We start from the raw sequence: 14,644 nt of genomic DNA on the forward strand, positions 1-14,644 counted from the left end.
GAGAGGATTATGTAGCAGTGGGAAGGCAGTCCAGGGGAAAATTTGTATTATCTCCTTTTTCCTTCTGTTTTGCTCTTCCTCCTCTTCTGTCTGAATTTCCCCTGCTGCTTCATTTTTTGCACAACACCACCAGCAGGTTATTATTAATTGGTGTAAGCAGAGAGTGTTTTTTGCTGAGCTGAACTCAGCACTGGTGTCCTGACAGGTGCGTGCTAACAGAGGACAAATCGAGGCTGCTCTTCATTCTTTCTTTTTTTTTTTTTTTTTTTTTTTTTTTTGGGAATGCTCTGACCTAAATTTGCACAGCTGTGTTCACATTTAATCCTGTGTAATAGCTCAAAGGCTTTATATCTCACAAGAGCAGCCTACTGGCACCTGGCATTTATTCGGTCCCTCTTCAGTTCTGCCCTAAAATCCTCTGGAGCAACCTGGTGGTTTTGGGTTTTTGTCTTAGTAGATTTGTTCCTCTAAATACCCATGAAATTACCAGTTTACTTGCTTCTCAGCCTTCTTGGACCTGGTGACCTGTGCAAAATCTCCAGTGTAGACTGGCCTCACGAACAGAATGTGAAAGGAATTGAAGTAAGTTGTTGACTTGTTTTCCTGAGTGATTTTCTTTGGATCCTGTAGTTAATGTCTGTTTTTACTCCATGTGGTCCATAAATTTTAAGCTATTGATCTAGAGTGAAAGTTCTCAGCTGTGGGGTTCAAGTGATTTGAATCTTAACACAAATTCTGTTGCTGAAGGTTGAATGGGCCTCTACCCCCAGTGAAATTATGCTGCTGGTACTTTGTGAATTCTAGTTGTAATGGTAAAAGACAAATCACATTGGAGTTTGTAAATGCAGAAAAACATACATAAAATAACACAGCTACTTTCTTATGTGATCCACTCTGAGTACTCTTTGGGCTATGAGTAATTTTTTAAAGGATCTTTTAGTATTTGTTTCTCTAACTCATTACATTTCAGTGGTAGCAATCAATGAACCTTGGGAAAAGTGACTCATGGTGTTACACTCTGTGAACATATGTCTAATGCATCTGACAAAATTTTGAATATTGATTTTCCTGAGAATATTAAACAGCAAACTTTTTTTGGGTAATATTGGAAGATTGTTCTGAGGGCTTGCATCCAAACTGAGTTAGCTCTTTAGAGTTTAAAAACTAAATTAGTCTTTATAATTTTAAACCCTCCTAAATGTTTATGCACTGGATAAAAAGCATGTTTCACAGATATGACTGAGCAAGATTATATGCCTTGTATTTGTTTTGTGCCTTGTACTTTTATCACAGATCTTTAGTTTCAATACTGGAGAAAAATTGCAAGGGATTACAGCAGACTGGAAGCCTAAAAACCTTATCAAAAGAGCTGCAAGGGATTACCTGTGATGTTATCTCATTCTGTAAATTATGCTGGGTATTTTTTAGGTGGTTGTAAAGATTGGAGACCTTACAAAGGAATTCCTGACATTTCCATGACTAAGAGATCATTAGAAAGTTTCTCATGGTGGAAAATAACTTGATTTCCAGAGAAGACTTGAGACTGAAGTCTTATATTGTTATACACTTGAGAACAAATAGAAAATCACAAACATCCATTGACTCAAAAGTCCAACAAGACTAACAAGTCTTTGGGCTGAGTTTTACATGATAAAATCATAGAATCATTTAGGTTGGAAAAAACTTTGAAGATCATTGAGTCTAACTGTGCATGTGCCATGTCCCTTGTGCTGGTTTTAGCTGGGAGAGAGTTAATTTTCTTCATGGTAGCTGGTATGGGGCTGTGTTGATAACACAGGGATGTTTGCATCACTGCAGAGCAGAGCTTACACAGAGTAAAGGACTTTTCTGCCTTTTACACCACCCCACCAGTGAGGAGGATGGGGGTTCACAAGGGGTAGGGAGGGGATAGAGCCAGGACAGCTGCCCCCAACTGACCGGAGGGAGAATCCAGACTATATTTCATCCTCCACAGCAGATAGACTAGGGGGAAAGATGTTCTGGGGCTGCTGCTCAGGGGCTGGCTGGACACTGGTCAGTTGGTGGTAGAGAATTGTTTTCACTTGTATAATTTTTCTTTCTTGGGTATTAACTTTTTTTTTTTAAATTTTGTTTTTCAAAACTCCTATTACTATTTTTTTCTAATATTATATTTGAATAATTAACCATTCTTGTCACAACGCACAAGTTTTCTCACTTTTACCCTTCTAGGTCTCTTCCCCACATCCTGCTGGGGCTAAGTGAATGAGTTGTGTGTTTCTTATTTGCCAGCTGGGCTTAAATTACAACACTTCTTTTTAGCACCTTTGGAGCTCTAAGAGCTTGAAATGATAGATTGCTAAGACCGTACCAGAAATTATATATATGTTTACATTTGTGGATCACAATATTGATTAATCTGTTCTTGATATCCATTTCTGTCATCTGTGCCGTACTCGTTTTTGTTTGTTTGTTTGTTGGGGTTTTTTTTGTTTTTTTTTTTTAGCAGATTGGTGTTGGCTTTGCAGTTTGCTGTGCTTTGCAGTGATTAGTGGTGTTTTGCCTGGGAGGTTTGTTACTAAAACACTGATCTTGAGTTTAATCTGGTATTTGGATTCTGACTTGAAGGCATGATTGTACTTCTGGTACCCTCCTATGGAGACAATTAACAAGGAGCCTCATTCTTTGGCAGAAGCAGTCTTTATCCAGTTTTCCTCAAGGAAAGATTTGCAAAGTCTCAAAGGAAATGGATATCCATGGAAGGAGATATCCAGGATCTGAGGAAATCAGCTGTGTTGGAGGTGATCTATAATGATGAATCCAGAGATGAGGGTGAATTCTGGTGCACACAGTCCATGTGGTGAAATTTTTCATTACATGCACTGAGAGATTTTTTAATGAGATTTATCATACACCCACAGCCAGGTGAAATGAGCTGGACAGACACAGAGGCACCAACTGCTGGTGAACAGGGCAGACAACTCTGAGAATGTGACAATTGAGACTCTTTGGTGTGGAACAGTTTGCTTTCACATGGAGACCTATCCAGTACAGCTGGAATTTACTATTCCAAAGGTGAAAACGTAATCCTACCATTTGTTGTGGATTGATACAGACTGCACTGGAACAAGGCTCCCAACACCTGCAGTGCATTGGTGGCATCATTTTGTGGGGCAACACAGCAGGAGAAAGTGTTTGAGAAGAGAATAATCCAGATCATTTTGAAACCTATTTCTGCTATAAAACAAAGTATGGTAAATGGACCTGTACATGAAAATTCAAATTTTAGGACTAAAACAGCAAGGTAGATGTTTTCATATCTCAAGGAGTGTGATCAATAAAATAACAACTAACAAAACAGAGGCACAAGATTTCTTAGGTGTCATGGATTTTTGGAGAATGAATGCTCCAGGTTATAGTCTGATCTACACTGGTTATAGTCTCCCTCTCTATTTTCTAAGAAGAAAGACTTTTAAAGAGGTGCCAATTCCCTTTTTTTCTTCCTAAGAAGAAAGACTTTAAAAGGGGTGCTGAGCAGCAGCAAACATTTGAACAAACTAAATGGGTGATGATTTGGGCCAGTCCAGACATGGCAAGATGTAAAAAATGTGCTTTATAACCCAGCCAGAAATAATGGCTCCATCTGGAACATCTGGCCAAAAGAGCCTGAGGAGAATCTAGGCTGGCATCTAAGGTCCAGAAACAGGGGATATGGGGGATCTAAAGCCTGTTACACTCCAGCTGAGAAAGAAATATTAGCAACTTAAGAAGGAATTTGAGCCTCTTCAGAGGTAGTTGATGCTGCAGCACAGGTGATTTTTGCATCTCTGTTTTCTGGGTTCAGCTGGACATTCAAACTGATGTTTTCATGCACTAAGTGGTTTCACTAATAAAGCAACAGGCTCAGACTGGAAATCCTGAGTGCCTGGGAAATGTGGCTATGATCATGGACTAGCCAGAGGCACATGCTCATGTACCTATCACTTGTGACACTGAAGAACATGACAACAATGGGCAGGTGGAGCAGGCTGCCAGAACTGAAGTGGCTCTGGTGGATCTGGATTTGGAACATATGGGTGAGCTATTTATAGCTCAATGGGTCGATGACACATCAGGACATTTAGGAAGAGAGGTAAAATACAAATGGGCTTGTGATCAAGTGGTAGACTTGGCTACTGATGGCATTGACAAGCCTTGTCACTTTTTGTATCTTTAGTGGCCTACTTAGATTGGTTTCTTTTAAAGTGTAAAGGAAATGTCTTATTGCCACCGAAAATCTTAAAAGAGAAATACTGGCTTGATTTATTTCAACAAAATTAGGTGCTAACGTTTGACATCACCTTGAAGGTGAAGAGCTCACCTCTCTCATTTTGCTGATGTGCTGGCAGGAAAAGCTGACAAGTTCTGTAAAGTGGAGAACAGCTAATGACAGCATTGTAGTGGAAGGACTTACTGACATTTGTGACTGCTTTGTCTCAGGAAATTAATGTATGCTCAGGCAAGCCAAGAGATGCAGTCACTGTGCTAAGGACTGGGATCCAGTTTAGCTGCAGGAAAGTGAGCAATTAAAAAGGAAAATAACAATGAAAAAGAGATTTGTTCTAATGAGTTTGCTTCTTCTAATCCTCTCATCTCAGAGCATGTGTGTGTTTACTGTCCTCCTTGTATTGTATTCCTCTTACTTTTCTTACTTAGAAGTACAGTGGGTGAAGGCATTAGTGGAGAGGAGAATAAAGTTATATCACTGTGACTTTATTAACTTAATAAAGGAATTCCTAATAAATTTTAAAAAAAGGATATAAATGCCTAGCTTGAAAAAAATTCCAGCTTCTGCAAAAAAATCACAATAAAATAAAATATGTTTTCAAACCAGTAAGATAGTGGTGATATCCTGCAGATAGTAAGGGCTGTGTTTCTTGAAAGGTAGCTGTATTCTCCTAAATGAATGCTTCTGAGTTCATGAGTCATTGCCCTTGGTCACACAGTATTTCATTCTTTTGTCCTTGGTGTATTTTTCCTCCCCCCCCCCCCCCCTTTTTTTTTAAATCTGATTCTGTAATAAAGATGCTTAAGAATGGTAAAAACACACACACAAAAAGTAGTTTATGTTTAAAAAATATGTTTTGTTTTTTGCTTGGATGTAGTTGTGCAAAGGCTAGAAGGTCTATTAGAAGGTCTATAAACTATAAAATGTCAGATTATGTAGTGTCCTGTCCTTCTATCCAATGTGCTCTCTCCCCATCTCACCTTCCCTAGCTCCCTTTGTTTGGGGTGTCAGTGATTGCTGTTCCAGTGGGAAATTGTCAGATTTATTTTTATCTCCAAGGTCTTTAACAGTGGTGTCTGTGGTACATAATCAACTAATCTCTTCCTGGCAGAGGCTTGCTCAGGTGACTGGATCCCTAAAATGCCATCAAGTACAAATACTGTAAATTAAAAAGGTTGCATTTAGCCAATATCATTTCTTGAACAGTCTCCAGTGCAGAAGGTATTTCCACTGACAGCAATGGGGATGTGGGGAATAAAATCCAGCCTTTCTTTAAAAATGCAAGTGAGACAGTCTCCAGTCTTTAAATATATAGATTTTCATAGGCTTTATTTGTATAAAGGATTCTGATTTTCAGTTGATGTGTCCTTTCTCTAAGTGAAATGACAATTGAAATTTCCTGTCCCTTGCTAGGACACCAACCCCAGCTGGAAGGACAAACTCTCAGCCAGGTGACCTGACTCGTGCCACTGGTGCGTGTAGGACAGCACAGCACAGCCAGGGACAGTGACAGTGCCATCTGAAGCCATCCAGTGCTTTGGGGTGACCAGGGTGACCATGGCACTGCTTTCACAGGAGCAGATGGCCAAAACACTTCCCATGTTACTTTATTAGCTTTGCATTGATATTTATTAATGTTGTCTTAAGGTCTCTTCTGAAAAATGCAAGGAGCTTGATATAGAAGCAGACATTTCAGAAATCCAAATACACTAAAGCCTTCCCAAATATGACCTCTATATTTTTCTTTAAACTGCCTATTAGATAACTGATGATACTTCAATACTGGCAGCATTCCCTATTGTCTTTACAATAGTGATGTCATGGCAACCTTCAATATTATTTTTAGCAGCTATTGCTCTATTTATAACCCAAGGTTGTCCCACACAAGGGTTGATCAGAGGTCCTTCATGAGCCCTGCATTTTGGAAGGTTATGATAAGGTTTCTTTAAGCAGGCACCTGTTAAAAAAGTTAAAAATTAGTACATTATTTTAATTACTTAATATTTTCTTGATCCAGTGGTGCCTGCAGCTATTTTGTCAGATTTCCTAGCTTCTTGAGTTGAAGAATTATACCCATGTGTCTTAGCAGGATTCTTTGAACCTTGCTAAGTGCCTGAAAATAAGTGGCACCAGAGGCCCCTTTTTGGTATTTGTGAGGTGCTCCCTGAAGTACCAGGCTCTAGTGCTGGGGGCATAGATCTGGGTCTGGATCTGGATCTGATCTTCTGGTGTGCTGCTGGGGTGGGTGGAAGTTCTAACTGGTGTAGCAGGTGCTTGCACTTTAATTCTGGTGATCAGTGAGGGAAATAAAATTACAGAAACAGGGTTTTGTTTTTTTGCTGCTTGTTTTTTGGTTTTGGGATGACTTCTGTATTTGTTTTGAAGAGGTGTAAAGCTTGAAAAATACACTGCAAATACAGGGAAGACCGATGTGTATATTTCCATCTATTAAATTTTCCCTATACCTTAGTTAATCTTAACTTCACATCATCATTTCTGTCTTTGACAATATTGGTACTGGGCTGAACTGGCTGGCCATCCATTCACACCTCTCCTCTTTACACTGGTGTCTTCAAAAGCATGGAGTTTCCTTTGATCCTGAGCTTTTGGTCTAGGGAAATATGCCTCAGCCCAACATGCAGATATATTGCCAGAGGCAATTCTTTTAATTAGCACTCTCCTCAAGACTAAATACCTTGTCAGAGTATTGCTTTGTGGTTTGCATGGTTTCCTACTAGCTTCCCACTCAGTCTTCTTTTTGACTCAGGCAGTACTATCACACACAGGCACTCACACACAACCTGGTGGATATGTCATATCCATGACTTACAAACTGTGTACACCTTCTCAATCTGTGCCAAAAAGTAAGAGGACAAAATATGAGTTTCATTCCTGTTGAAATGGGGGACAAATGAAACAAAAAGTATTACTTTTATTCCCCTGTACTCAGCACTGCTTAGTAGTGCTGTAGTAGTGCTACACAGCTGTAGCTGGAGTGCTGTGTCCAGTTCTGGACCCCTCAGTGTAGGAAGGATGTTGAGGTGCTGGAGCAGGTCCAGAGAAGGGCAGCAAGGCTGGTGAAGGGTCTGGAACACAAATCCTATGAGGGGCATCTGAGGGAGCTGGGGGTGTTTAGCTGTAGAGGTCTCTGGTGTCGAGATGACCCCGAGGTGTCACAAAGTCTCTTTTTCCCAGCCCTGAGACCAAAGAAGAAGCTTAGATGCATTGGTTCTGCTTTTCAAGGTTGTTTATTTTTTCTTATCTAATACACTGTCCTTCTGACCTGCTGAGATCTACCTGGCAGGTTGGTTTGTGGCACACTGACTGCCCTCAGGGCAGTGTTATCTTTTTATACTAAAAACTACATGAACTTTATTTACAATAATTTTCCAATACCTATCACCTATGTTAGACAGTTTTTCTCTACTCTAAACCAATCCAAAAGTGCCACCATCACAGCAGAAGATGGAGGACAAGAAGAAGAAGGAGAAAGGATATGCCCAGATTCCTCCCTCTTGCCTCCTGAACACCGATTCTAAAAACCTCAAACTTTGACATCTTCACCCTGTGATAAATTCACTATCATTCTATTCAAACTCTTGTGGCTTGTAACTCCTTGCACAAAGTTGGTAATTGTTTCCATGGGTTAAAATCAAAGGTCTTTGGCTCTGTGCCAAGGTCTCTGAGCCCCCTTGCCAGGGTCTCAAGTCCTCCATGGCAGCCAGAGGAATGTCCTGGGCTCTGACATTTAGCCTGGAGAAAAGGAGGCTCAGGGTGATCTCATCACTCTACAGCTCCCCACAGGAGGGTGCAGCAGGTGGGGATCAGTCTCTTCTCCCAGGCAGCAGCAGCAGGACAAGGGGACATAGTCTTAAACTGCACCAGGGGAAGTTTAGGCTGGATTTTAGGAAGAAAGAGTGATTGGACATTGGAATGGGCTGCCCAAGGAGATGGTGGATATGATAAATAGGGGCAGGAGACCAGCTCCCTTAAAAAGGCCTTTATTAAAGACAGCTCTGGGTGGGGAACCTGAGGGGTCACACACACCTCCACTGCTCCCACTGGATGACGCTGAGGAAGAAGAGTACAGCTTTGTCTCTCAGCAGAGCTAGGGCTTCCATCCTCATGAGAGTCCTTAGGAAGGCAAATATTGGCTGCAAGCTGGGTACTATTAAAGTTATGGTGACAGGACGGAATCCGGCTCTGGCCAAGAGTGGGTGACTTAGTGTGGTTCTGATGGGCTAAAGTCAAAGTTTGTGTGCTAGTTCGTTGTTTTGAGAGGGTTCATATAGTTCCCACAGCCTCTCATGTAAATTCAGTCTGGGTGCAAGTCCTCCTGGGAGCAGGGGAGCAGGGGAAGTGGTTCCTGAGGGAAATGGATACAAATCCGGGGTGAGACGGAAAGGGGTACAAATACAGAGTATGACAGGGAAAGATACAAATACAGGGTAAAATAGCAACATCTAACAGCGGCAACTAAAGGCAAGTCTTAGAATACTAACATTCAAAGTTTAACAACAGACTAACAAGGGGTACAAATACAAAGTATGACGAGGAGAGATACAAATACAGGGTAAAATAGCAACAGCTAGCAACGGCAACTGAAAGCAAGTCCTAGCACTCTAACATTCCATATTTAACAACAGACCAACACTTCAAATTAAGACCTTATCGACTTCATTAACATCAGCTACCAATTACTACTCTGAAAAAGAGCTCTCATCTCCAGGATTTCCTTCCTCACAGTGGAGTCACTGTCGCTGGAGGTGTTTGAGCGAGACTGGATGTGGCACTCAGGGCCTTGCTCTGGTTGACAAGGTGGTGCTAGGTCAAGGGTCTTTTCCAATCTAGTTTATTCTGTGATTCCCTGACAAGTACTAGAGTTTGAATATACCTTCAGCACACCCAAATCATGGCCTGACACATGAGGCATATCAGATGTGTAGCTTAGCAATTTTATTTTTCTTTCTCACAGTTATAGACATATATTACATATATTTTACATCACATTATTGCCATTCCAAAGTCTGAGGATGGTGAATGAAAAATTAATAACCTTTTAGCTCTGGAATGAGATCTTTTTGAAAAACTGTAGTGCTTGAAAGGATAGCCAGAAAAAAAACTTAGTTTAAAATAATCAGTGTAATAAGCCAGTCAGTTGGAAAATTACTAATCAGGAGCAAGCCTTGAGAAATCTAAAGCCTAATGCTTATATGAGGACTTCATGTATCAAAATCCTCTTCACTCCTGCTTCATTAAAGGACACAGTCAAATCTATGAGTGCCATGAAAATTATTGATTAGCACCTCTGGAGAAATGTTTCACTTTGCATCTGAGCTACATATGCCTTTAATGCCCTGTATGTCTCAGAAAGAGGAATTGTTAAGACCCTGACATGGGTCTTCCTCAGAGACTGCACTTGGCTGCTGTCAAACAACAACTAAAATCTTGCTTCTGAATGTGTTAATGAAAAAAATTTAATCTTTATCCTCTTATTGATTCTACAGAAAATTTGCAGGCAGCTTGGCAGATTGCCAGCAGTACATTTGCAGAGGAGGAGATGGGGGAAGAAAGGAAGGGCAAAAAATAATTGAAAATCTGTCCAAAAGCTGTAAAAGTCCTTGGATTGCCTCTGCTATAATTAGGGAAATGTTAAGGATGTACACTTGTGTATTAAATAGAGCTGGTTTGGAAACTTACTTCCTTGAGTGAGACATGACCTCCTGAAGTCCCTTCCAACCTGAATTATTCTGTGATTCAATAAGCACATGAGATGTACTGTGTAAATGGCTGTAATGCTTCAAAATCTTGATCTGACTGTTGTGGCCTATTAGGGGCCATGACTGTCAGCATTTTCTTTAAAAGAATATCTTCCATTCATTAATATTTAAATTATTCATATTCCCTCAGAAGCTTCCCTTCTGGGACTTTATTTAAGTCATAGGAGGGGTCAAAAAAACGAGAAATCTGAATTCTGCACTCATCTATCTAGGGTTCCTGTCTTTTTGGCCTATGCTTTTACAGAAATGAGCTGTGCTGACCCTGGAAATCTGCCATTTCATAAAATGAGAAGAAAAAAAAAAATCAATTTCCCATACAAGAGCAGCAAGAGAGTTAATTAAAATTTGCTTTGAGATTCTTGCACATAATATGTTATTTACTTTTTGCTTCTTATACTTTTCATAATATTATCATTCTGTCCTCAGGCTTAATTAGACTTCTTACCTCTCTTAATTACTGCTTTGATCTGGCTTTTAGCGAGTTTTCCTGAAGATGGAGCCAAATGATGTCATTGGAAAGATTCCAACTGATATCAGTCGATTTCAAGCTTTGCATGGACCCCAAGATGCTGACTAAAATGAAATCATCCATTCATGGGTTTGTTTACAATGTCTTTATATATGTGTTATTTAGGTGATGACCTGAAAAAACCATGTCTGAGGTTCAGGGAACGGTCGAGTTTTCTGTGGAGCTACACAAATTCCATAATGTGGACCTCTTCCAGAGGGGGTGAGTTGATGTTTCCATTAATATGCAGCTGACAGCAGAGGAGCAGCCTACAGAAAAGAGTTAAATTGCAAAACAGGTTCTTTTCTGCCAAGTGCAGTTATATTTCATGCAATCTCCAGGGCAGAGAAGGATGTCATTGGGCTTTCATTGCTGTCAAGGAAGATCAATGTACATTTCTTTCACTATAAACTCAGACTGACTGACTTGTTTTTGCAATACAATGTTGTTATGCTCCAAATTATTTTAAGCCCTTGTTCAGATATAAGTGCAATGGCTGTTTTAAATGCTTCTGGACTGATTTTGAGTCTCTGTGGTAAATGATTGCTGCATTGAATTATAATGCAAACAATTTCATTTTAGGGCCATAAATCCAATGACTACATTCTTTTAATGAAAGTTAGCTGAATCCCACCATTTCAGAAGGGAAAATGAATACTCATATTTGTCTAAAGCTCTGCTTCTGGTGGCCACACTGATTTTTCACATCTCCATAAATTAGGAGATGTACAGCTTTGGTCTAGTTAAACTTTTGCCTCAATTATTTTTGCACCACTCTTCCTAGTAGATTTTTAAAACCCTGATGGCTATAAAGAAGCCTGGCCAGGTGTGAATTATTGCTCAGCTTGCATATTGCACCCCACAGGTATTCTTCAGAAAAAAAAAAATTAGACAAAGAGGCACTCTTGGGAGAGACCAGGACACTCAGGTCAAAAGAATGTACTTCATGGAAAACAGTGGGTCTAGGGGAATACTATTTTCTTTCACCTATCACGACTGATGTTTACAGAACATTAAATATTCTCTTTCAAGCCTTAGCTTGGCACTGGGGTGGTTCACAGCTGATTTGTCTGTCTCAAGCACCATTTCCCCCACAAAAACCAGGGAATTGTTTCAGGTATTGGGATGGATTAGGTAGAGCTGTTTCCATCAGTATAGCAGCATTTTGTTATTTGATTTACTTTGATGAACTGTGTGGGAAAAATACTGGGAACTTGAATGAAGGAAACACAGCTTTATTTGGTTTTAACAGCTGGCATCTGTCATTCTGTTGCTCCTCCAAGAGAATATCCACCAAGTTTATGTTAGAGAGTATTCTGACTCTGTCAACTACTGGTGTCAAACTGAAAAAGAAACCTCTATGCTTGAGCCGTTTGGTTTATCCAAGCTATTAAAAAAATCTCATGTGCATTCTGGTCCTTATGATAACAGAAGGAAAATCTAACTATGGATTTTTTTTTCCCCCTTGGTTTCTGGTGATCACTATAATGTCTTTGATCTTCCTCACAACTAAAAATCCACTTCCATCTGTGGGCTCTGTGTTTTTGGATTTAGACAAAAGGATGTTCAGAGGTTAGCCAGGAATCTTTCCATGTTCCAGTGTGATGACATACCTGTTTTTTTCTTGTGTTGGCCTGATTTTGCATTCAATCATTTCTGTAAAATGCTTTCTTTGGCTTTGACAATCAGATCAAATCTCTGGTGTGGGGGAAAGCCTAGCACTAACACAGATAATATATTCAGCTGTCACACTAATGAGTTCCTAATTACTTTTGCTTTTTTCCCCACTGGTACTTACCTTGCTTTACTGATTAATATTCCAAACACATGATACTATAGGTTATACTGCATTAAGTTGTTTGCAATAATTTTTGTTTCAGTGTATCCTGCACAATATTACATTTGCTTTCCTTCCATCGTTTTAACCTTTGCATTTCCAGCAAAACCTTTGTGTCTCATATTTGCTGGTCACTATCCTCTGGCTGACTTCATCTGCTCAGCAGGCCCTTTCACTGTATCATGAACATGTGAAAAGAAAGAGTGGATGAGCTTGCCAAATTCCATTTTAACTCAGGGACACTTTTATTTTGGCATTTTTATATTGCCATTGTTGATATTGGCTATAGACGATATCTTGGATTTACATGGTCTCCACAGATGAGAGTGTGAAAGAATTGAGAATGATGTGTATGAGTGACTTGTAAATTGAATCAATATCATTCTGTCCTGACGAAGGTCAGAAAGGTGATTTATAAAGTGTTGTCTATCAGAAAAGCAGTGAAATTGAAATTCATCTTATTTTCTATGGGAACCCAACATGCTGTGGTATTTTTACCTCAAAAGCATGAACAAAACCAAAGAGCCCTAGTAATAATTTATATAATCTATTTTCACTCCTAACATTTTGGTACAAAAACATAATAAAAAATCATAATAAAAACCCTGAATATGCCCACAAATACAGAATAGTCTTACTCCTGTATGCCTAACTGACAAGGCTGAAATTTCTGATTTGGAACTTGGCAGCTTTAAAAATGAGGGCAATATTTCCCAAACCACTCAGTCTTGGCTAACAGTCCTTCTGAAAGCATTGCCCTTTGGGAGAGTGTGGCTGTGCCAACCACGAGTCTTTTCAAGAAGAGCACTCCACTCAAATAAAGGAATGAATAAATCAAGATGATTTAGGAAGAATCAGCCCTTCTGGAACCATTGGGTGACAGTTAATCAAGCTTGATTAAGGACATGATCTGCTGTCCATAAGTCACAAAGTGCTTTAAAGTGTTAGGCTGCTGGTAATGGCCCTGTTCTATTTTTGATTTTACTGGATGCTATTTTGAAATCTGTATGCATGCACAGCCAGTTGTCACTTCTACTCCCCATGAGAAATGGAAGCTCCTTAAATTATTTGAACTACAACTTGTGCTATTTGAACAATGTTTCTTTACCTGTATGAATAGATATTATACAAAAATCAGGGCTTTTTTTTTTTTTTTTTTGGTGAACATTTGTCATGGTTTTATGTTTTTGGCAAATATATATCAGGAACAGTCAGTAAATTATGTGTTGCAGGTAGTTTGGTCAGTTACTGTTAAATATATCTTCTTCTGCAGCACAAATATACCCGTGTCAGTATTTATAGACATCAAAGGTTAAATGCTGTAGGTGCTGCTAGAGGGGAAGAAAACCTTTTTTTTGGTCAAACAAAGGATTTGCAATGTTGCTTGATGCCAGAGTTCTAAAGGTTGAGAAATAAGTAATGCAATTTCTGGAAGGAAAAACATTTTTGAGCTTTCCATCTTTAATTCTTTCTATCATGTGCTGCTTAATAACTGGTGACATTTTCTCTAGTGAAATTAGCTAACTGATTCTGATTTTCCTTAATAGAGTAGGAAATAAAATTATCCCTGACTGCCGGAGATCAATTAATTGATTTGTCTGGTTCTGTCAGAAGCAATCCTTCTGCACCTTTTTTTCTTAAAGCTTTTCAAAATCTATTTGACTGAGGAAAAAGTTAACTCCACAATCACTGCGTCCATTGGGTGAGTAATATTTGGAGTTTGTGAGGAAAGAGAGGGCACAAAGAAGCTGAAATAGGGACTGAGCTGTGGTAGGATTCTGGCATCAATGTATTATAAAACTAGGACCAAGGTGAGTCCCTGGTCACTGAATCCACTGCTTATCAGTCTTCTCAATCCTCAAATTCCAGGCTGCAATTTGTAAGTGTCTCACACTTACACTGGTGGTTTATGTGTGTGAGAGGTGGTGGTGATTAAAAATGAGTGGGAAAATGAAATCCAGTTTCTTCTGAAAGGAAGGCACCATTGCCCTGGAGAAAAGATGAGTGGTTTCAGAGCTTGCAAAACCCTACAAGGACCAGACCAGGGATCAATAGCATTCAGAGCTGCTGGAAAGAAGGCACTCTGACTTAATAGACTAAGCTTTTGAGTGGCAAAACATCCCTGTTAACTACCAGATGGACACCTGGGCCTCAGTGTACTTAGCCATGAAGTCATTCCTTTAGGGACAAAATGCAGCAGGTCCTTTTCCCAACAAACTGGGGTTCAGCAATCCATCAGTGCCTCCCTCATCAGATGAGTACCTGAAAAATAC

General features: G+C 39.7%; 1 protein-coding gene across 3 annotated transcripts in view; it reads left to right on the forward strand.

The window, feature by feature from the left end:
• FAM135B (family with sequence similarity 135 member B) overlaps positions 1 to 14,644 on the forward strand; it is a 195,437-nt gene that overhangs the window by 56,168 nt on the left and 124,625 nt on the right. For all 3 annotated transcript variants that reach the window (XM_054273529.1, XM_054273619.1, XM_054273712.1), the window contains exon 2: positions 10,661 to 10,756. In XM_054273529.1, coding sequence (XP_054129504.1) covers positions 10,680 to 10,756 — 77 coding nt within the window. In that variant the 5' untranslated portion in view covers positions 10,661 to 10,679. The remainder of the gene's footprint in view (positions 1 to 10,660; positions 10,757 to 14,644) is intronic.

The sequence above is a fragment of the Melozone crissalis genome, unplaced genomic scaffold (assembly GCF_028551555.1).
Source record: "Melozone crissalis strain CALT ecotype California unplaced genomic scaffold, PUWL_Pcris_2 ptg000002l_1, whole genome shotgun sequence".
NCBI classification, from domain to species: Eukaryota; Metazoa; Chordata; class Aves; order Passeriformes; family Passerellidae; genus Melozone; species Melozone crissalis.